Source organism: Artibeus jamaicensis, unplaced genomic scaffold (assembly GCF_021234435.1).
Source record: "Artibeus jamaicensis isolate MK-2021 breed Jamaican fruit bat unplaced genomic scaffold, CSHL_Jam_final scaffold_584, whole genome shotgun sequence".
NCBI classification, from domain to species: Eukaryota; Metazoa; Chordata; class Mammalia; order Chiroptera; family Phyllostomidae; genus Artibeus; species Artibeus jamaicensis.
Genome location: NW_026522048.1, coordinates 13,655,600 through 13,679,411, shown reverse-complemented (window position 1 = coordinate 13,679,411; position 23,812 = coordinate 13,655,600). Strand labels below are relative to the sequence as shown.

General features: G+C 35.7%; 1 protein-coding gene across 2 annotated transcripts in view; it reads left to right on the top strand.

The window, feature by feature from the left end:
- The window catches only part of ZDHHC17 (zinc finger DHHC-type palmitoyltransferase 17), a 98,457-nt gene that overhangs the window by 11,282 nt on the left and 63,363 nt on the right, over positions 1–23,812 (top strand). Inside the window, exon 2 of one of the 2 annotated variants that reach the window (XM_053658770.1) lies at positions 20,546–20,649. The exons of the other annotated variant lie outside the window; for it this stretch is intronic. Coding sequence (XP_053514745.1) covers positions 20,546–20,649 — 104 coding nt within the window. The remainder of the gene's footprint in view (positions 1–20,545; positions 20,650–23,812) is intronic. 2 annotated transcript variants of the gene reach the window in all.

Below are 23,812 nucleotides of genomic sequence, written 5' to 3'. Positions count from 1 at the left end.
GTAACAGTGTATCCATTCACATTTTGGGTATGTCCATGTTTTGCTTATTTACTCTTTATAGTAGTTCTGAAGATTAGGTATTATTCAATTTACAGATTAGGACACAGACTCACAGAGGTAATTTATTCAATTTTGCATCATTAGTATTTGGCTGAGTTTTTATTATAACCTGAATTCTGACACCAAATCCATAACCCTCAGATGTACTGTGCCATATATATTAATAGGTAAAATGCAGGTTATTTTTTACTAAATAAGGAAAAAATTCTGTCAAAGTTACTATCAGTTCTTCCAAGTTATTAAAGTAGCTTTGGGAGGTCTCAATCTTGACAGTTGATCTAAGGCCACTTCTTTGAGTAAGCCTTTGACTTGAAGTAATAAAACTAGATTTCCTTAAAATCCCTCTTTTTCAAAAACTTTTAATTCAGACCTTTAGTTTTTTTCTCATGCTTCATTTAAATTCATAAGGTAAAATATACTTTCATTGATTAAAATTCCTTGAAAGGAAGTGGAATATCCATCCCTCTGTGTGGATCAGGATAGAGGGGTTTGAGGTAAATGTTCTCAGTATTAAATCTATGGCAATAGCTGATGGGAATACCCATTCTGCTGGCTTAATTATAGGCACCTCACGATTAAGCCTTTTTGAAGAGTCCTGCTATGTTTTGTAGTATTTCTAAATCTCTTCTAAAGATTTGTTGCTAGATCACAGCTTTTTGGGGGTACATTTCAGGGAGGATAGTGTAGTTTAAGTGCCACATCCAGCAGTTAGTAGTTGTTCGGTTTTGAGATAATAAATTGCTTGACCTCTTGGTGCTTCATTTTTATCTGGAAAATGGGGATAATAATAGCATCTATCTCTTAGGTTTCTTTTGAAATTAAAAGAGTTAATACACCATATTTTGTAGATTTTAACATGTATATTATGTTTTAATATCTGAAAATGATGTCTGTTGCTTTTGGTCAAGTGGTAGTAGTGTTTTAGCAATACAGTAACCAATTTATTTTGCTTATATATCTCCTTTTAATATATCTAAAGAATCATTTATGGTAAAACTGTCTAAATAAGTCTTGAAGCAATCTTTCAATTAGTAAAAATAAAATGATAGAAAGCATTGTATATAGTTCAGTTGGCAGTGTTCTCTTAGTGGTACACACAATAATGGTGCATCTTAAAATCAATAGCATCTTTGCTTCTGTTGAATACTGCCTCTAAATAAAGTTTAGAAGAGTACTTGGCACATAGAACTAGCTATGTTTATAACCTTTCTTATAACAGTTCAAGGTTATGGGAGTGTGTGTACACCATTGTTAAACCTGTTTCCACCTTAGAGATTTTATCTCCTTTAACTGTACTTACAAATACTTCATTAATATTATTCATAATTCTATAACCATAATCATGAATAAACTGTAGACATAATATTCTAAAGAAATTTTGCTTTCTGACTGAACACCCAGTGTAAATATCCAGGATCTTCTAGCTGTTTAAGAAGTTAATTTACTTGATAGATGTAACCATTATTTGAAGTTTTTTCCTTATTTGTCTCCTTTTTATTCCTATGAATAAATGAATGTAACCAAATCCAAAAAAAATTGGGAAATTTTTTGGGAAAACATTTGGGGAAAAAAATTGACAAACTAGAACCTAGCTCTATAACATGGCAGACCAAATAAAAACTTAAACTTTTTTGTTATTCTGACTATTCTGTCAGAACTATTATTCTGACATCTGGTTTATTCTATATTGTTGAACAGTATATGAATTTTCAAGGTATCAGAAATTGAAATTCCATCAGAGATTTTTTTTGGCTTTAAAAAAAAAAAGGGATACATCCCCGGCCGGGTGATTCAGTTGGTTGAAATGTTGTCCTGTATACCAGAAGGGTTGTGGGTTCGATCCCCAGTTGGAGCACATACATGGGTTGCAGGTTCAGTTCCTGATTCAGGGGGCAACAGGAGGCAACCAGTTGATGTATCTTTCACATGGATGGTTCTGTCTCTCTCTTCCTCTCTCTAAAATCAATAACATGTATCCTAGTATTATTTAGGGTAAGAACTAAATAATAATAAAAATTTTAAAAAGTGACACAAAATAGTTAAAAATTTAAATAGTACAAAAGGGTATAGAGTAGGATGTAAAAACACAGATGTAAATGTGTATTTATGTATATGCTTATATATATTTATTTTCTTGTTTTTGTTACATAAATAGTATATGTTATAAAATTTGCATTTTTTTCTGAATATACTTTGGACATAGTTCCGTCTTAGCATATAATGATATTTCCCATTTTTATATAATGTCTGGACCTGCCTTGTCCAATATGGTAGGCACCAATGACATGTGGCTGTATAAATTTACATTAATTAAAATTAAAAAATTAGCTTTTCAGTTATATTAGTAATATATCAAGTGTTTATTAGCCATGTGTGTCCAGTGGTTATATAATATGTTCATAATTGCAGAAAGTTCTGTTGTGTAAGACTGTTAGGAACAGTTTTTTTTAAAATGTGTATGTCTTTTAAAAATTCTTTTTAATGCATTGCTGTTTTTATAGAGGCATATTTTATTTATGGTAAATTACATGAATTTTAAATGTGTAGGTTGATAATTTGTAAAACTTTTCATTTCAAGATAATTGTAGATTGACATGTAAGTAAGAAAAATGCAGAGAGATCTTGCATGCCCTTTACCCAGGATTCCCCATATGGTAACCCCTTATAAAATTCTAATACAGTATCATAACCAGGAGATTAGTATTGAATCATGAAAGATATAGAACATTTCTACCACCACCAGATCCTTCACATTGCCATTACATACCCACACTAATTGTATCACCCTTGTATACCATACTAATCTATTCTTTATTTCTATAACTTTGTAATTTTAAGAATGTTCTTTATTTATTTTTTAATATTTATCCATTCATGTCCTAATTTCTTTCTTTTTTTTTTTTTTAAGATTTTATTTACTTATCTTTAGAGGGGAAGGGAAGGAGAGAGGGAGAGAAACATCAATGTATGGTTGCCTTTGGTGTGTCCCCTGCTGGGAATCGAACCGCGATTGTCTGGTTCGCAGGCCCGCGCACAATCCACTGAGCTACACCAGCCAGGGCTCTAAGAATGTTCTTTAAATGGGATCATGTCACATGTAGCCTTATAGGGTTGGCTTTTTCATTCAGTATAATTCTCTGGAGATTTGTCTAGTTTGTAGGGTGTATCAGTAGTTCATTGCTTTTTATTACTGGACAATATGTTGATGTATGACAACTGTTTACTTATTTAAGGGCATCTGGATTCTTTCCATTTTTGGTTATTATAAATAAAGATGCTTTAACCATTTGTATACAGGTCTTTGTTTAAACATAAATGTTTATTTCCCCAGAATAAATGCCCAAGAGTGCAATTGGGTCAGATGGTAGTTGTATGATAATGTTTTTTAAAACTGTCAAGCTGTTTTTCAGAGTGGCTTTACATTTTACATTGCAACCAGGAGTATATGAGTGGTCTGATCTCTCTGTATCCTCACCAACATTTGGTGTTGTCACTTTTCAGTTTTAGCCTGTTTTAATAAATATGTGATGATAACTCATTGTGGTATTAATTTTCATTTTCCTAATGGTTAATGATGCTGACTATTATTTCATGTGCTTATTTGTCATCAGTATATCTCCTTGGGTGAAATATGTGTGTCTGTATTAGTTTGCTAGGGCTGCCATAACAAAATGCCATAGACTGGGTGGCTTAAATAACGGAAATTTATTTTCTCACAGTTCTGGAGGTTAGGAGTCCAACCAAGATCAAGGTATTGATTGGCTGGTTTGGTTTCTTCTGAGGTCCCATTCTTTGGCTTACAGATGGCCGCCCTATTGCTGTGTTCTCACATGGTTTTTCTTTTGTACACATATGCCCCTGGTGCCTATGCATCCAGATTTTCTCTTCTTTTAAGGACACCAGTCATACTGGAATAGGGTCTACACTGATGGCCTCATTTTAACTTAACCCCCTCTTCAAAGGGCCATGCTTCAAATATAGAGACATTCTGAGACATTGGGAGTTAGAACTTCAATGTAGGGATTTTGAGGGACACAGTTCAGCTCACAGCAGTGTCTTTTGCCAATTTTTAAAATTAATTATTTTACTGTTGAGTGTTTTATCTTAGTAAAGACAGATTTGATTTGAAATGATTACTGCAGGGTAGGAAAGAACTATTGCAACAGGGAGGGGGAAGCTTTTGCAGTGGAAGAGTGCGCTAACTAAAGATCTACACATGTCTCAAATATTGGGCAGAAAGAGGTTTTCTTTTATAGTAAGGACTTAACAAGCCTAGAAAGAACTGCATGTGAGGAAGTGGGCTGACCAGGAGTGGCATGATGGGACCGTGGATCAGAGAATATTTTACCCTGAAGCCAGCCTGTTTTCAGGAGGGGCTGTTAAGGATGGGTTGTGTGGTAGCTTTACTGTTTCAGGTTGAGAGGTTTTTTAATATTTCCCAGACACTGGTTCTTTGTTATGGTTTGCAAATATTATTCTCCCTGACTGTAGCTTATCTTTTTACCCTCATAATAGGCTTTCTCAGATCATAAGTTTAAATTTTGATGAATTTCAGTTTGTATATCTGGATTGTGCTTTGTGTGTCAAGTCACATCTCTTTGCCAAATTCCAAAGATTTTCTTTCCTTTTTTTAACAGTTCATAGTTTTACATGTAACATTTAAATTAAAGGTCAATTTTGAGTTTTTAAAAAAATGTAAAAACATTGATTTTAGAAAGAGAGCAGAAGCGGGGGAGTGAGAGAGAGAGAAACATCAATTTGCCGTTCCACTTATTTATGCGTTCGTTGGTTGTTTCTTGTGCTTGTATGTACCCTGACCGGAGATTGAACCTTGGCATATTAGGACAATATGCCCAACAGAGATACTCAGCCATGGTGGCTTTTAGGTATTTTTTATGTAAAGTGTGAGAATTAGGTTGAGATGTGTTTGTTCATTTATTTGCCTATAAGATATTCAACGGTGTATTGAAAAGCTTATTTTTCCTCCATTGAATTGCTTTTACATGTCAAAAATCAGTGGAGCATGTTTATGTGTTTCTATTTCTGGGTTATGTTCTTTTAAAAAATATGTACATATATGTCTTCCTTAGCCAGTGCTACACAATTTTGATTACTTTAGCTATATAATAGGTCTTGAAATTGAGTAGACTTCTTTTTCCTACTTTATTCATCTTTTCCAAAATTATTTTAGCTCATTTAGTTGCTTTCTTATATAAATTTGAGAATAACCTTGTTTATATCTACAAAAAATCTTTCCAAAATTTTGATCAAAATTGTATTAAACTTGTATATTTTTGTGGGGAGGATTGACATCTTTACCATGTTGAGTCTTCTAATCCATGAATATGGTATGTGCTTATTTAGATCTTAGATTTCTTTCATTGGTGTTTTGTGGTTTTCAGCGTAAAAGTACTGTATATGTTTAGTTACACTAATTTCTGTCCTCTCATGTCCACATCAGGCATCTCTTCACCAGTGCGCTCCTCATAGTCCTACATCATTGATTTTTGGATCTTCTAGATTGTTCTGCTAGCAATCATTTCTTCCAGCCTAAAAAAGAAATGGTATTTTTCTTTGATTGTACTTCTCTCCTACTATCCTACTTACTGCTCCTCTTTGTGGCAAAACTCTTCAAAAGATTTGCCTGTACTTGCCATTCCCATTTTTCTTCTTTCTTTTCTTTAATCAATTTCTTTCTCATAACTGCCCCACCTTGTCTAAGTAACATGGTATCTATATTGTTAAATTCAGTGGTCTATTTGTGGTCCTTATCCTTCTTGACTTTTCAATAACACTGATATAGTTGATCTGTCCTAGTTAAGTTTCTTTACTTTGCTTCAGGGAATTGAAGATCAAAACAATATATAATTTGATACCCATTAGATCCCCTCCCAGGTCAAGAAGTTTGGTAGATTTAAGTATAGTATAAGGAAAACTCATGTATTGCTAGTGAGAATGTAAGTTGGTACTACCACCTTAGAAAGCATTTTAAAGATAGTAAAAGATAACTCAAAATCTTTTTATCAGAAGTTATACTCGTTGTTTATCCTAGAGAAACTTACAGATGAGGCCTCTATAAGATTGTTTATTGCAATATGGTTTATATTGCAATATAGTCTCTTCTAAGTCTCTTAGAAGGGGAATGGATGTGGTTTATTCATAAAAGGCAGCAGTTTTCAACCGTTTTCATTTTATGGCACACACAAACTAGTTACATTATCTCTGCATACCAAAAAATACATTTTTTTTTGCCAATCTGACAAAAAGGTATAATTTTGATTCATTCACAGCATATAGCTATTGTTGTGTTGGCTGTTGTCAGTTTTTAATTTGGCAATCTAAGGGAAAAGAGGTCAGTGCCCCTGACTAAATAGTTAGGGTTTTTAAAAAATATTTTATTTATTTATTTTTAGAGAGAGGGGATAGGCAGAAGAAAGAGGGGGAGAGAAACATCAATGTGTGGTTGCCTCTCATGTATTCCCTACTGGGGACCTGGCCTGTAACCCAGGCATGTACCTGACTGGGAATCGAACCAGCGACCCTTTGCTTCATAGGCCCGTGCTTAATCCACTGAGCTACACCAGTCAGGGCAATAATCAGGTGTTGATTGCATGTGTTAAAAATCCTCATGGTGCCCCAGTGTACCTCTTGCAGCATACTGGTTGAAAATTGCTAATATAATGGGGTATCATCTAGCAATTGCATTGAATAAACTAGAACTACATTTCTCAGCACAAGTAAATCTCAAAAACATAATGTTAAGTGAAAATTAAGCATGAAAGGATAAATACTTTATGATATATTTTGTATAAGAGGATATTAAGTGGGACTTTTCTTGTCATTTAAGCATTTTTTTTTCTGGAACTTAGAGCTGAGGACACTAGCTGACGAAGGATTCCTGCAGTATGAACAGATGTGCTTAACTTGCTGGGAAATGGTCATAATTTATTCTGGAACTGTTACTTCCAGTCTACACAAGATGGAGAGAGTCTTTAATGGGAGGAAGGGTTCTTTGAAGAGTTATCAACCCAAGAGGGAGTGCTGTGGTGTTTATATTGCCCTCCATGTGGGTCGCACAGAATTCCTCTGGAACACTAGGATTTTTCTAGGAGGAAGATGTTTCTTTCGCTGGACTCCTGCGAGGTTGCAGAAAATAGTTAGGCTTCCCTCGGGTGCTGAGTGAAGTGTTAGAGAATTCTTGGAAAAGTGTAATATGGGTCCCTTGGAGTCATTGAAGGCTCAGAGACTGGGTGCTGTTGCTGCTTTACTGGGGAAGTGAAAAGGGTAAGAGATATATGAAATAACCTTGCAGTGGAAGAGCCAGAACAAGAGCTTTTTTTCTGTGTGATATTTCCTTGGGCCAACCAAACAATTTAGAGGCTAGATAAACTAGAGCCATCTTGAAAGAGACTTATCAAAGGGAGTTGACTGCTTTGCAGAAGCAGCCCCAGGGTTATACCTCTGGGGTAGGGGCTGAAGAGGAGTTTTCGAAAGTGAGCTGGAGAATGTCTCTTATACCAGAGAATGTTGCAGAGGGAGGTTCTGTTAAGAAAAGCAGAGCTGGACAGTAAAGTGGTAAAAATGAATTTCATTCAGACAGTATTGCAATAGGGAAAAAGAAGCCCTCAGTATAGAATTGGGCTCAAATCCAAATATAGCAAGGACAGTTGGGGGTTGAAAGCCAACAAACAGAATGAAGGGGTCAGTGGATGGAAAATACTAAGAGGAGGCGTTAAGCATGGTATTCTTACTAAACCAATTTAACAGGATTCTTGTTGAAGGCAGGCCAGGGTAATAGGGTATCAAGGGTGGGAAATTTTCTGTTTACTGACTTAGCAGGTTTTTTGCTAAAACTGGACTGTGCTGTCCAGTAAGAGCGGGGTCCAAGGTTGAGGCCTAGTTGAGCAGGGGAGTTTAGTCCAACTCAAAGGAGTTAGACTGAAGTTTGGTTGAAGAGCGAATCATTGTTTCCACGGGATGAATTTTAGAATTCTCAGAAGGCCTCACATGAGAGAGCCAACAGCTGGTATGGCCAATGATTGAGGGGTTTTGGTAGCTGTGAGAAAAGTACAACCTGTGTAATAAGAACTTTGCTCCTTTACTTCTCACTTTTCCACCTTTATGCTCAGCCTGTGATAGGCAGAATATTCCACCCCTCCTGTCTTCCTCCAAAGATATCAAGTCTTAATACCTGAAATTTGTGTTACCTTGTAAGGGAAAAAGACATTGTAGGGCTGATAAAATGAAGGATCTTGAGATGGGGAGATTATCCTGGATATCCACATGAACACTATATGTAATCACATGTGTTTTTTTTTTAAAGATTTTAATTATTTTTAGAGAGAGGGAAAGGGAGAGAAACATCCTTGTGAGAGAGAAACATTGATCAGTTGCCACATGTATCTGGTCCAGGACCAAACCCGTGACCCAGGCATGGGCTCTGACAAGGTGTTGAGTGGAGACCTTTTGGTTTGCTGGATGACACCCAACCAACCAAGCCACACCAGTTAAAGCTAATAACATGTGATTACATGTTATTTATTATTTTTTAGAGAGAAAGGAAAGGAGGGAGAAAGAGCAGGAGAGAAACATCGATGTGTGAGAGAAGCATTGGTGGGTTGCCTCTTGTACACCCCCAACTGGGGACCCAGCCGGCCACAAATCAGGAATGTGCCCTGTCCAGTAATTGAACCAGTGACCTTTTGGTTTGCAGGGTGGTGCTCAATCCACTGAGCCACACCAGCCAGGGCCTAATCACATGTATTTTTATAAGAAGAAGTAGAGGGAGATGCAGAGAAGGCAATATGAAGCTGACTAGCTGGATTTGAAGGTGGTGGCCTCAAGTATTGAAGTGATGTTATCACAAGCCAAGAAATACCAGAAGCCCACCAGAGCTGGAAGAGGCAAAGAATGGCTCTGTCCTAGAGCCTCCAGAGGGAGCATGGCCCCGCTGACACCTTGTGATACTGATACTTAATTTTGGACTTCTGACCTCCAGAACTGAAAGATAATAAATTTCTGTTGTTTGTGGTAATCTCTTATAGCTGCAGCGGGAAACTAACACATATAATATCACATAGTACTATAATATGTTTGCATAGCAACAGGAACACAGGTGACAGGACAGTTAATTCTGCCTGAGGAGAACAAGGACAGGTATGGCGACATTGGAATTGAATTGAAGAATTTTTAAAGGTTTGCTAAACCTGAGGTGCAGTGTGCCTTCTGAATAGAATGCTAACATGATGAAAAAGGTAGGTTTTGGGGACTTCTGCCAAGATGGTGGCGTAGGTGAAAACACTTTGCCTCCTCGCACAACCAAATCTAAAAACAACAAAGTTTTAACAATAGTAAATGCAGCCAAGCCACAGAAAATCGATTAAAACCCGCTCAGCTAAACGGGTGAGAGTGGCGAAGCCAGCAGTGGAGAGGGCTGGGCAAAAAAGATCCCCTGACCCAGGTGGCGCGCAGGCAGCCGAGGGCGCAGATCCCAGGAAACAGGGTAGCTACGGGTGGGCCCAGGAAAGGCACAGGGCGGCTGGTTGACTGCCGTCTTGCATTTGCGCACAGATAAACCAGCAAAGAGAGGAGCATTGAGACCGAGTGGCCCAGGGCGGCGGGCTTGCACTTTTGCGTGCAGATAAACAGCCGGGGGTTGGGGGGTGAGCGGAGAGGACTGCCATTGCTCCCTCTCTGACTCCACCCCCACATACAGCGTCACAAAACAGCGACCTGGGGGGCCCCACCCTGGTGAACACTTAAGGCTCCGCTCCTCAAACGTAACAGGCAGGAACAGATCAAAACATAGCTCAAGAAGAACTCAGAGCCCCAGAGCCCATAAATCTAAGCAATCAAGAAATTGCCAACCTATCAGAGGCACAATTCAAAACACTGGTGATCAGGATGCTCACAGAACTGGTTGATTTTAGCCACAAATTAGAGGAACATATGAAGGCTGAACTAATTGAAATGAAGGGAAATGCACAGGAAACCAATAGTGATAGAAAGGAAACTGGGAATCAAATCAAGGGAGTGAACCAGAAGGAAGGAAAAAATGACCAAACAGAAAAATGTGAATAAACAAGAATTAAAAAAAAAATGAGGAGAGGCTAAGGAACCTCCAGGACATCTTTAAACGCTCCAACATCTGAATTATAGGGGTACCACAAGGGGAAGAGGAACAGTCATGAGTGGAAACCTCATTTGAAGAAATAATAAAGGAGAATTTCCCCAATCTGGCAAAGGAAATAGACTTCCAGGGAATCCAGGAAGCTCAGAGAGTCCCAAAGAAGTTGGACCCAAGAAGGAAAATACCAAGGCACATCATCATTACATTAGCCAAGATTAAAATGAAGGAGAGAATCCTAGAAGCAGCAAGAGGTAAGGGGACAGTCACCTACAAAGGAGTTCCCATCAGACTGTCAGTGGATTTCTCAAAAGAGACCTTACAGGCAAGAAGGGGCTGGAGAGAAGTATTCCAAGTAATGAAATCCAAAGACCTACAACCAAGATTGCTTTATCCAGCAAAGCTTTCATTTAGAATGGAAGGACAGATAAAGTGCTTCTCAGATAAGATCAAATTCAAGGAGTTCATCATCACCAAGCCTTTATTATATGAAATGTTAAAGGGACTTACCTGAGAAAAAGAAGATAAAAAAGATGAACAGTGAAAGGACAGCAAACTCACAGTTATTAACAACCACACCTAAAACAAAAGCAATCTAAGAGGACAGCTAGATCAGGAGTGAACCATAGAAATGAAGATCACATGGAGGGTTAGCAACAGGGGAGTGGGAGAAGGAGAAGGGGGAGAAGGTATAGAAAATAAGTAGCACAGACAGTAGATAGAAAATAGACAGGGGGGAGGGTAAGAATAGTAGGGGAAATATAGAATCTAAAGAACTTGAGACACGTGGTCATGAACTAAAGGGGGGAATGGTGGGGGAGGGGTGTGCAGGGTGGAGGGAAATGAAGGGGGGAATAGAACAAATGTAATGGCATAATCAATAAAATAAAAAAGATATTAAAAAAGGGTAGGTTTTGAAAGTACATGCCTTCTTTTTTTTAAATTAAAATGAACTTTTTTATTGTTGTTTAGGTGCAGTTGTCTCTGTTCTCCCCCTGATATGACTTTTTGAAATGATACTTAGAAGGAAATGGTTGATGCTAACTTAGGGCCAGTTCATGCAATTTTGTATGATTACTAGAATTTTCTTGTTTTACCCCATCTGTGTAATTTTTAGAGTTTTAAGCAGGGGAGCAGCAATGTGGGCAGCAGTGTGTTGAGAGGATAGTCCAGAGAACAAAAGGACTGATAAGGATTTGTTTTGAGAGTAGTTAAGACTTGGTAGTAACTAATTAATTACATCTGAGAGTTTAGGAGAATGAGGCTAAGTTGGATGAGTTTTTACTTTGGACATTTGATAGTTGGAAATGCTTTCTAGTAAATAGTACAGAAAGGAGGAAGAATATATTGTGGAGGTGGTGAGGGGAGAATTATTGGATGATCTTTTAAAATTGCATATATAATCTTATATTCTTGCTCAGAATTCACTGATTTTCTTTTGCCTGCTGAACTAGAGACCAAAATGCCTTTGTTTATTTTCATTTGAAGATGGGATTTGTGCATTTCTTCTTTTAGGATTTTCAGTGTTTCTATATTTGCATTTTGGTAATTATATTTAACTAATTTACCTGTGTACTTGATCCATGAAGTTAAAAAAAAATAACAACTTACAACTTCTAAAAGGTACTTCCTCAGAATTTTCCAGACATGGGGTATTCTGTGTGTGCTCCACTTTTCTGGGGCCTCATTGGAAATGTGGCTGGGATTTGAGTTCAGGCTGCTGATGAGAGGAGTAGGTTATGTGTGTGAGGGGCAGGAGGGAGGGAATGTGACTTCCATACTCAGTTCAACTGGGAGTTATATTAAAAACTGTTAGAATCTTGGAGAATAAAATTGGGAATTAATCTTGGTTGAAATGTGAAATTGGACATACTCTGTAATGCAAGGATGTGATGGTCAAGTGGGCATTTATATCCAAATGGAGTATTAACTCATGCTTTGCAATGTACAGTATTTGAATGAGGACAGTTTTACAGCTTTATATGTAGTGGAGAAACAATGAAAGGATTGCTGTTTTAAAATGGAAAAAAATATAAAGAAATAAGGATGTATTGTCATTTTTTTCCAATATTGCATTTGATGTTTTTGCCTATTCCATGGAAATGAAAAAACATACTGATTTGCATATTTGCTTGTATTATTAGACTATTCAAAAAGATCATCAAGAATCAGAGGTTACATTTTTACATTGTGGCCAGATACAAGATAAAGCTGAACATTTGTAGTACTCCCATGTACTAGTTAATAACCAGCTCCAAATTCAATGAAAATTGTTTGTGTAGGTTCTCTATCTGCATAGTACTTACCAAAATAACTCTCAGAATTGTATGTTAGGATAGACTAGGTTTTGCTACAGAAACAACCCTGAAATTTATTGATTAAACGTTCGTGGTTCAGTACACATACATTGTGGGTTAGATAGTGGCTGCCCTTGGACCCAGACTGATCTCCATGCTATGGAACATTGCCTGTTAACGTGGCAGAGGGAAAGAGAGAGGGAGGAATTGTCTACTGGCTCTTAAAACCTAGTCTCTGAAAGCATCATGTCTCTTTTACTTGTATTCTGTTGGTTAAAAAAGTCAGTCACCTGGACACACTTAACTTTCAAGGGACCAAGGACATACAGTCCTACCATGTGCTTTGGAAGAGAGCTGGAAATATTTAAGGGGTAGTACTAGTGATTACAGTATAAATATAAAAACCAAGACCAAAAAAGCCCAAGAAAAACAATAATGTATATAACTCTAGAAAGCATGTTCCTTGAAGTATATTGAATGCTTTAATACTAAAACTGAAACAGAAACGTTTTGATCATTAAGAAAAAGGTTAATACCTGATTTTGTAGGTCCATAAAAATCTGATTGAAATATATTTAACATACAAATTTCAGGACTCAGAATAAAATGGCTAAAGGACAAGAATGGGAAATTCTCAAAAGAAGAAATAGAACAGGATATTTAAAGTTGAAGTTTCTATTTAAATTTGGGGAGAATTTTAAAATAATACCTAGTGCTAGTGAGTTCATAGAGAAATGGTTTATCATATATTGCTGGTGGGATTATAAATATAATCTCTTTGCAAAAACAATTTGGATAGCATATTAAGAACCGTAAAAATGTTCATACTCTCTAAGAATCCCTTACCATGAAGTTTACGCCAGTTAAAAAGAAGAAATGTTAAATGAGTTAAGTATTTTTTACTTAGGAAAAAATCCATCCACTTATTTTCATTAAATGGCACTAGTATGCCATGTTCTGTGCATGCAAAGCATTGGGAGTATACAAATTATTAAAATAGAGTTCTTATCCTGTCATAGCTTACAGTCTAATGGTGTAGAGAATGTTAGGGGAAGACATAGAGGAGGCATGCCTGAGAAATAGCTATGAGTTTAGTTGGGGCAGCGTATTTCAACCAGCGTGCTGTAAGAATTTTTAAAACACGTAATACCTGACTGTTTGTTTAGTCAGAAGTACTGACCTCTTTTCCCTTAGATTATCAAATTAAAAAATGACAACAGCCAGCACAATAGCTATCTGGTATGAATAATCAAAATTATACCTATTTTTTGTCAGATCATCAAAAAATATATTATTTGTTGTGCTGCAGAATTTTAGTATTTTATGTGTGCCATGAGATGAAAATGGTTGAAAATCACTGAGTTAGGGAATGTAAGAATAAGCTGTATGTTCAGTGGTTGGGAAGTGTTTTAGTATGTTTCAGTATATCAGTTTAATTAAATATTTTGCAAGTACTTAAAAGCAGTATGCTGCTCATAAAAATTATGTGTAATGACATGAAGTATAAAAGGGAAGAATATAACATGTGAGTACTATGACCATAGATTACATAAAATATATAAACATTTTGCCCTGGCCAGTGTGACTCAGTTGGTTGGAGCTTAGTCCCATAGACCGAAAGGTAAGTGGGTCAGGTCAAGATATGTACAAGAAGGCAATGAATTGATGTTTTTCTGTTTCTCCTTTCTTTCTCTAAAAGCAATGAAAAAATGTCCTTGAGTGAGAGAAAAAAATGTGTGTGTGTGTGTGTACACACACATAAACATTGGCAAATAAAGACTGTATAGCAGAGTGAAAAGAAATTTGAAAAATTAGATTGAATTAAAAAATGCCTCCTCCTAAAAACACAAAATTCCCATCTAATAATTGGGGGAATAAAACCCAGCAAATTCCATTTGAGGGACATTATGCAAAATACCTGACTCTTCAAAAAACTGTCAGGCTTATCAAAAACAAGAGAAGTCTGAGAAATTGTCATAGCCAAGAGGAGTGCAGGGAGCCATTTTTAAATGTAATGGGATATTCTAGATGGAGCTTGGAACCAAAAAAGGATGTTATGTAAAAACTAAGGAAATTTGAATAAAGCATAGATTTCAGTTAAAAATGGTGTTTCAGTATTGGTTCATTGATTGTGACAAATGTACCATACTAATAATATTAGATGTTAATAATAGAGGAAACTGGATGTGTAGATTATGGGAACTCTGTTTTTGTAAATCTTAAAGTATCCTAAAAGTTTATTTTTAAAGCGATAGAGGAAAAAATACATATATAGGCTTTTGTTGATCAAATGTCTGTGGAAAGAAAAAAGTGCCAAATTTATGCATATTGTTACAAACATATGTATACATATGGATTAATGCTAGAAAGAAATGAAGTGAAAACAAGTTTTTGAAGAAGATAGAAGGTGATGAACATTTTCTGGGCCTAAATTTTGCTGGAAACAGCTAATATTAATTTGATGGTTTGGATTGAGGTATTGATGGGTGATACTACACCATAAAGAGAAACCGCCTCAAGTTGGGCTCTGGTTATTAGAAGGAACACTCAGGTACCATTAGCCAGGGATCAGGGACCACAGAAGAACACATATTTTGTAAGAGACCAGTTGCTTACTGGAAAAAAACTGAAATCTTTTCATTATATAACCATGTAAGTTTTGTCCAATCTTCCCTTAAAGAAAGTACATCAAATGGCTTAGTAAAGGAGTCTGTTTTGAGTGTAGTGCCACCTGCTGGCACTACTAATTACACACAGGTTTTTTAGAGTTGTGTGGCTACAGGTTTTCCTTGTTATTCATTATTCACTTGGTTATATGTTTTATGCTTATGTTGCCTTTTTCATGATAATCAATATATTTTTTTAAATCCTTATGGTATCCCTAGAATTTAGTTCATTACTTCCTCAGGTGTTAAGAAGGCCTCACATTTGGCCCATTGATTTGTTAGGGCTTAGAAAAGCATCGGGTACACACAGAGACTTTTTTTCCTTTTCTATTTTCTTTTTGCGAGCATCCCTATGGAGTATTCTAATTTTGTTTTATACATTTAATGGAATTAGATTTTAGCAGCAGAATTATATAATTAAGTACATTTAGCTCCTTGAATCAGACTCCAGCCTTTTAGAATGCTTCCTGACAACAGACATTTACACAGTACAAGTCATAAGCATATGGTTAAGGCCGAATGGTTTGCTAATTCACCTTTGTATATGGGCTGTGCACCAAAAACAGACAGGCAGGTAACACATATGTGCCCTACAGTTTTATTGAATTTATTTCTCTCCCTCTTTTTTTTAAGTTTGGCAATCCATTTAATTAATTTAGAATTATGGCATCTGATTATACTTGCCATTGTATTTTTTTCTTTGAATTGTCTACATAGTCTTCACCCATTTTTTCAAATGTGTTGTTATGCTTTTCTCAGGGTTTTTGTTTTTTTTTTCCATTAGGACTTTTCTTGCCAGTATTCTTATATTTAAGTCTTTGGTCTAGTTGGAAGTTATTTGATCTAAGGAGTAAGGGGGGAATCTGTAGGAAGAGCCCTTAGGCAGACTGAGGTCTGGTCCTACCAAGGGATAGTCCCATCTCCAGGAAGCCTGGAAACGGATCTTCAATTTAATTTGTCTTGAAATAACTATTTAGGAAAAGTCCTGGAGCCATTTTGAGCAAGTTACTTAGATCTGATGAACACAAAGCATATGGCCAGAGTCTCCAGAATACTTCAGAGATTTTAGGGGGGCGGGCCACAAAGACTCCCCAAGAAGAGTAAGGTGTGCGTGTTTCTCCCACCAGGGAATGGTAATAGGCATCTGTGTGTTCTCATGGCGGGCATCGCTGACCTGGGAAGTCTTCACCCGGGAGCATGCCGCCCTAAATTTTGCTCTGGCCCTGTTATTTTCAGGCGCATATCATCTGCCATAAAAGAAACTATAGCCTTGGGTGTATTTATTGGTATCTTTCCATTGAGTGTATCACCCTTTTATTGGAGCCTGATGCATTTTTTAAAAATCCCAAATCCCAAAAAGCCAGTTGTCCCTTTTATGCCATTTATTGAATATCTTTTCCTCTTGATTTTAATTCTCATTCTTCAAGCTCTGTTTCCTTGCTCTGACTGTTTATAACCAATGCCTTTATTTTTACATTAGTTTGCTTTTTAATGTATTATAGTTACTGGTCTCTTCCCTTACTCTTCTTTCTGAATATTCCTGAACTTACCTTATATGTTTGTTTTCAGACATACTATACTATAGAACCCATGCTAGGAGAACCTTTTTTGACTTGCAAGACATCAGTATTTGGTTGGTAGTCAACCTAGAAGCACTGGGCCAATAGAGGATTCTTTGGTCAATACCACCACCCTTTTTATACATGGTCTGGCACAAATAGTACCCCTTTTTTATGAACTAGTAATCTATACCAAATCTTTTGTTCTAAAATCATAAGCATGTAATTTTGTAACATAACAATGTCACACTCAAGCAAACCATATGACATTTTAGGTGAAATGTTCAAATTGCTGACCGTCTTGTGTGAGACATTCATGTACCCTATCAACCACACTCAGTGGCCTTCTGCCAGACCCTATATATGTATATGAATATAAACTAAAGATTTAATAGGTATAGCATGTTTAAAAAGCTAACCAGATTTTACACAGACACTTGGTAATGGGTTGACTGGTTTTGTAATTCTGCCTGGGCATGTGAATCAAGTGTATTATAGTATCTTTCATCTTGACATACAAGCCAGCACTTACACAGAATTTGAGTTCTAATATGTTGATTTATCTTAGCAGTAGTGTATAGTAGCTGAGCTTATCCCAGTTCTTCTTATTTGTGTCTACTACTTCAGCAGCAGATTTTGGAGGTGCTTTTTCTCCTTCCAGTTCTCTTCAACAAGTACCATGACTGTCAACTAGGTACTTGAAGGAACTTCCTTAGTGGTCGTAATTTCCATACCCTGGAATTATGTAAAATCATTGTATGTTAGCCTTAGAAGAAATCTTGGAGGACTTCAAATCTTGGAGGACTTTTTAATTTATTTATTTTTTTAATTTTTAAAGAGCAGCTGAATCATATTTTGTTTTGTTTTTAAAAGAAATCTGATATGAGAGCTATCAATTAAATTACTTCTTGGTTCCCATTAAAATCAAGAAAAAGTGATAGAATTTCCAAGTGCCATTAAATATTTGAGTGTTTCATTGTATCTGATATAATAGCAAATTTGTAATTTTAAAAAATTAATATTGCCTATACATTTATAAGATATACTTATTTACATGAACACAGTGGTTTTTTATTTTGTGTCTAAGGTTTAAAAACTACAGTTGTTATTTCTAAGCCTAGTGATGGTGGTTATATTAATAAACAGTGTTGGCATTTGCCACATTGACGGCATACTGATTCTAGAGACAAACCAGTTTACAGTCTGTTTAAAAGTGAGAAAAATAAATTTAAGTTCTGAATTGTAATTTTTTTGTTTTGGTTTTTTTTTTTGTAATAAAACAGGTTGGAAATTTGCTTAAACACCATTTCTTCTGCTTTTTATGAGAATAACCCTACCTCTCTAGAATTACTCTAGGGATATATTTAAAGCCATTTAAAAAAATAAGATTTCTTTTACTAAAAAGTAAAAACAAATAAAAAACCTTACAGGTGGGGTAGAATTGTGATTTATAGTACATTTGGAAGATCATCTTTGGCAATATTAGTAAGACAAAATGGATTGTACAGAAACCGAGACTAGATCTCTGGGGATAAAAATGACATTAAAGATCATGAAAAAAATAATAGTAAGCCTTAGAAATTTACTTTTTGTTTTATGAGTATTTGTTATAAGCCTGTAAAGCAGTGTATTGTCTGTCATTAGTAAAAAAGAATAGCAATTTGCGCTAAACAGATTTTCAAATTAAAATAGTTTTTAAAAGTTTTTGAGAACTTCTGTTGTCTTCATTTACATTTTAACTTACTATAGGGAATTTCTTATGTCTTATATTTGACTTACATTTCTTACTTTGTCCTTCTGCTCTGGATTATAAAGTCCTTGAGGGCAAGAGACCATGTTGATATATGTTTGGTGTATGTTTGTCAGCTTCTCAACTACAGTGGAAGCTGATACAAATAGAAAAACCAGCAGTACTAATGCAGTCTGTATTTAAAATACTGGCGTTTGGGTTATTTTTCCCATTGTGTTTTGATATTTAAAATATCATTCACTAAAATATTAAAATCCTTATTACTGAGTTTTTTTGGCACCCTCTTAAACTCTGCACTGGCCTCACACTTATCCTGGCCTGGAGTGCCAGTACAGCAGGGAGTGCTTTATTATAGTAAGCTCTTCGATACATGTTTTGTCAGGTATACAGCAGTATTCCATTTTGCTTGTGAATTATTACCAGTTTGTGTTTTCCTTTAGGTGTCTTTTTGCCCTACAGAAGTCAGGATCAAAAGTTTAAAAAATTATTTTCCTAGTGGTAGGAGAGAATAAAAATTGGAAAAGAAAATTTAGAAAGAAGGAAGTGTGACTGGTCTAAGAAGTGCCTTTCTTGACCTCACCCCACTGAATATAGAGCACAGAGAAGTTAAGAACTGTAATTCAGTGCAAAAATTAAATAGAAAAGATTTAAAAATATTAAATGGTTAAATTTTATGTACTGGTTTGCTTCATTGATTATTCAGAACGTGGCACATACCCAGAACACTAACTGTACTTGCCCATGTTCAAACTTGGCAAGTTGTGTTTTAATGGAATCTGAGCCAAGAGTCTCTCAAAAAAAATCACTTAATAAACTATATGCATTATGTGTATTATGAGCTTTGCTTAAAACTGCTAGTATGTATTTATTATTATTACTGTGTATTTTAATATTGACTTATAGGAATTTCATAATGAACTAATATGTTGAAAAGTTCTGTAGTAAGCAGAATTTGTTTTGTGAAATTTTTTAACTCCTACTCCTTGAAAATATTCAATTTGATAGTTTTCTCAGTTTATGGCTCAAACAAATTAATATTGGAATTTTCCAAACTAATCAAATGGCTAGAGTAATTTAAAGATAATAGCCTTTTTCCTCCAATAAAATGCCATTCAATTTGGATTATTAAATATCAGTGGCCAGGAGAGCATGAATTCTTCTAAGGATTTCATTTTTCACAGATTTCTTGTTATGCCTTATTCTTTTATTTATATTTACATTTGTGTGTGTGTGTGAGAGAGCATGAGAGAGAGATATCAGAATCATAAATTTGAATGGCTGATATTAGAGCTGAATATGTTCAGTTTTTCTGTTTGTAAATAAAAAACAAAACTATCTCAGTGTTACATTATATTGAGGAAGGTGACTATGCATAGCACATTTTGTATTTTAAATAGGAAATTGGACACAGCATAGAAACTTTGAATGAATGTAATTTTCTGTGAAACTAGTGTTTAGTTGAATTTTTATATAAAAAGTTTCTTTAAGGGTGTTGACATATTTAGAACTATTCAAGTGGATTTACATTTTATTAGGGTTGTCCCATTGTTCTTTATGCACCTGATATGGTAAATGCATACATAACAAGTCCTCTGCATGAATGAGTATAAGAAAAGGTAGTATCTGAGAATAATAGAAAAATAATATCCCTGGGTTTTTATCTTTAGGGTGTTAGAGTTTATTTGGCATGTAATAAAGGGATACATTTATTGTATCCTTTTTTTTTTTTTTTCAAGTAAGGTGTTAGATCTGGGGATAATGCTAGAATAATAGGAGACTTGGTCTGAGAGAATGAGAGTTAATTTGGTGAAGGGTTGAGAGTGTTGTATGGAACTGAAGATGAATTTCAGTTACTAATTTGGCACTGATTTCTAGTCTTGCGTGTTTTCTGTTTTGAGAGTGTGGACCAAGGGTAGATTTATTTGAACATGGTTTTTCTCTAAAGAGTACGGACCTCAGAAAAAGTAAAACTTAACCATTTAAATAATGAGCATTCTTCAAAGAGTATAAAACCAGCAGAGAAATATTGAAATGTTTTCTGTACCTTTTTTTTACTTCTTGCCTCTATGTGGTTTTCTCTCTAATAGGAAATCAAACCCCAAAGCCATTATAACCATGGATATGGTGAACCTCTTGGACGGAAAACTCATATTGATGATTACAGCACATGGGACATAGTCAAAGCTACACAGTAAGTTTCTGTTGTAGTTGTTTTCTTCTTTGACACTTTGATATCTATAAGTGAAATATAAACACATGTCTTTCCTCGTCATTATTGATATTCTATACTTGGCAAGATATTGTTTTCATACTTTGATTATATAGACATGATTTCCTTTAGTTTTTTTGTACAGATTTAAAGTAGCTGATTTAAAATCTTTGTCCAGTAAGTCCAGTGACTGGGATTCTTCAGGGACAGTTTCTATTACTTGTGTCTGCACCCTTCCCCCAAGCAAACACACACATATGAGTTATACTTTCTTATTTCTTTGGAGGTCTTGTAATTTTTTTTGTTGATAACTGGACTAGTCAAATAATGTAATGTGGCAGTTCTGAATATCAGGTTCTTCCAGGGTTTGTTACTTGTAACATGTCTAAACTGTTCTGTAAAGTCTGTCATTTTGCCTTTGTGGTCACTGAAGTCTCTACTTGGTTAGTTAGTAGTCAGCTAATGATTGGACAGACTTCTTAAATCCTTAGAAGCAACAAGTCTTGATGTTCATTGACAGATTCTTTGTGCATGTGGGGACACTGAGCACTCAGCCAGGCAGCTGACAACCCTGACTTAGCTTTGAGTTCCTGCTTGCACAGAACCTTGATGTTGATCAGAGGTGAGGACTTAGGGCCATCGCAAGTCTTTGTTGAGTATGTGCACATAACTATGTGCATGTGCATGACATTCCAGATTCCCAAGAATATGTCCAGGCTTTTTAAAGCCCCTATGGATAGCTCGTTCCTTAGGTTTTACTTTTAAGCCTTTTGATTTGTCTGTTGTTTGCCCCAACTGTTACACATTCTCTCAAGTAATTGCGATGTTAAAACATTTGTCATACAACCCCAGGGAGAAGCTTTTAATGAGTTTGAGTTATATCTAATAGGTGAGCCTCTTAAGTAGACTTCTAGAGAACAATAACCAGACAGGTCAAATAATTACTCCTCATAGGGAATGAGGCTTTGAAAGAACTCAATTTCTATTTACTCTGCTCACTTCAGTACCAGTACCAGTACGAGGTATAGCAAACTTATTTTTGAAGGCTGCTGGGCAGCGGAAAATGAGACTGTGACATATTAAAATGCTACCAGTTTCTCTGTTCTTCATGAAATTCAGTTTTTTCTTGACTAAATGTTTCTTGCATTGCTGAAAGCCTTTTGTTAATTGCCAGAGTTCTGAAAAGGTTGACTTTGACAATTTTTGCCAGATTTTTCATTACTTTTGTAGACAAGAAAACTTTCAGAGATCCTTAGTCTGCTGGCGTTACCCTACTTTTTGCATATTATGTATCAAAAATCAAAGCACATTGTGCCAGTTGTATTTAATAAACAAACTATACTGCTCTACATTCATTTTTCCTTTTGAGACTTTGCTGCTTTTGTTATCTATTTATTTATTTATAGACAGGGGAAGGGAGGGAGAAAGAGAGAGAGAGAAACATCAGTGTGTGGTTGCCTTTCCTGTGGCCCCCACTGGAGACCTGGCCTGCAGCCCAGGCATGTGCTCTGACTCGGAATTGAACCCACGACCCTTTGGTTTGCAGACCTGTGCCCAATCCACTGATCCACACCAGCCAGAGCTATAATCCAGCATCTTATAAGAAAAAAACAACGACCTTTGTTTATCCATCACATACTCTTCTAACTATCCTGTGTATTGAAAAGTATCTAAGTTTGCTGTCTATAATTTCTGCTTTTGAAAACATTTATTTAAATTTGGAAACATTTCAGTCCTACAGAATAGAGTAACTGTCAGATTAAACAGCTGTTAACATTTTGCTGTGATTGCTACAGGTTGCTGAATGTGTTCTTTGCCCTATTTCCCCCAAGAGAACCTCTCTTGGAACATTTATGTACATTTCTACAAATATCTATAAACAAAATATGCGATTGTATGCTTAAACTTTATATAAGTTGTATTCTACACTACATATTTTGCAGCTTACTTTTATTAAAAAAACTATATGGCTTTTGCAATTTATCATTGTTAATAAAGACAGTTTATTTTGTTTCACTGCTTTGTAATACAGTAGTTCCCCTTACCCCTGGCTTTGCTGTGGTTTCAGTTACCCACAGTCATCCATGGTCCAGAAATATTAAAATGGAAAATTCCAGAAATAAATAGTTTATAAGTTTAAATCGTATGGTCTTATGAGCATTGTGATGTAATCTTGCACTGTCTCATTCCAGGCCATCTCAGACATGAATCCTTCCTTTGTCCAGCATATATGTGCAGTGTAAGCCACCTAACCTGTTAGTCTCTTTGTTGCCATCTTGATTATCAGATCCAGTGTGGAGGTATTGCAGGGCTTTTTTCTAGTGACCATTACTTTACTTAATGATAGCCCCAAAGCACAAGAGTGGGGAGGCTGGCAATTGAGATACGCCAAAACAAAGCCTTAAAGTACTTCCTTTAAGTAAAAATAAAAGTTTTTGACTTAAATTATTTTATCATTTCATCACAAAAAGGGTGAGTACAATAAGATACTTTGAGAGCATAAGAGAGAGACGACATTCATATAACTTTTATCACCTTATATTGTAATTATTTTTAATTTTTATTTTTTATATTTATTTAGATGTTTAAGCTCTTGCACCAGATTTTTTACAAGCTGGTGAATAGTGACAAATTATTTCTTCAACAAAACTATAACTGCACATTCCCAGGTGGTATATACATATGCTTTCACTAGCATTAATACACATCACTGTTATCAATTACGTAATAAAAGAAAGCATCAAATACCTAAGTATTAAGTTACACAGTTCAAAGGGCATAAAAAATATTAGGTGTCTGCTCAATTCATTGGACGACCCACTTTTTTTTTTTTTTGTAAGAGAGGGTGAGAAGGGAAAAAAAATCACACTTCAAAAAAAAAAGTTGGTATTGCTATAGCATGGACTGAACTGGGGAGCATTATGCTGAGTGAAATAAGCCAGGCGGTGAAAGACAAATACCATATGATCTCACCTCATACAGAACCTGATGAACAAAACAAGTGGAAACTAAGTGGAACCTAATCAATAAAACAGACAAGCAAGCAAAATATAACCAGAGACATTGAAATTAAGAACAAACTGACAGTAACCAGAGGGGAGAGGGGAGGAGATAATGGGGGGGAAAGGGTGAAGGGTTTATAGGA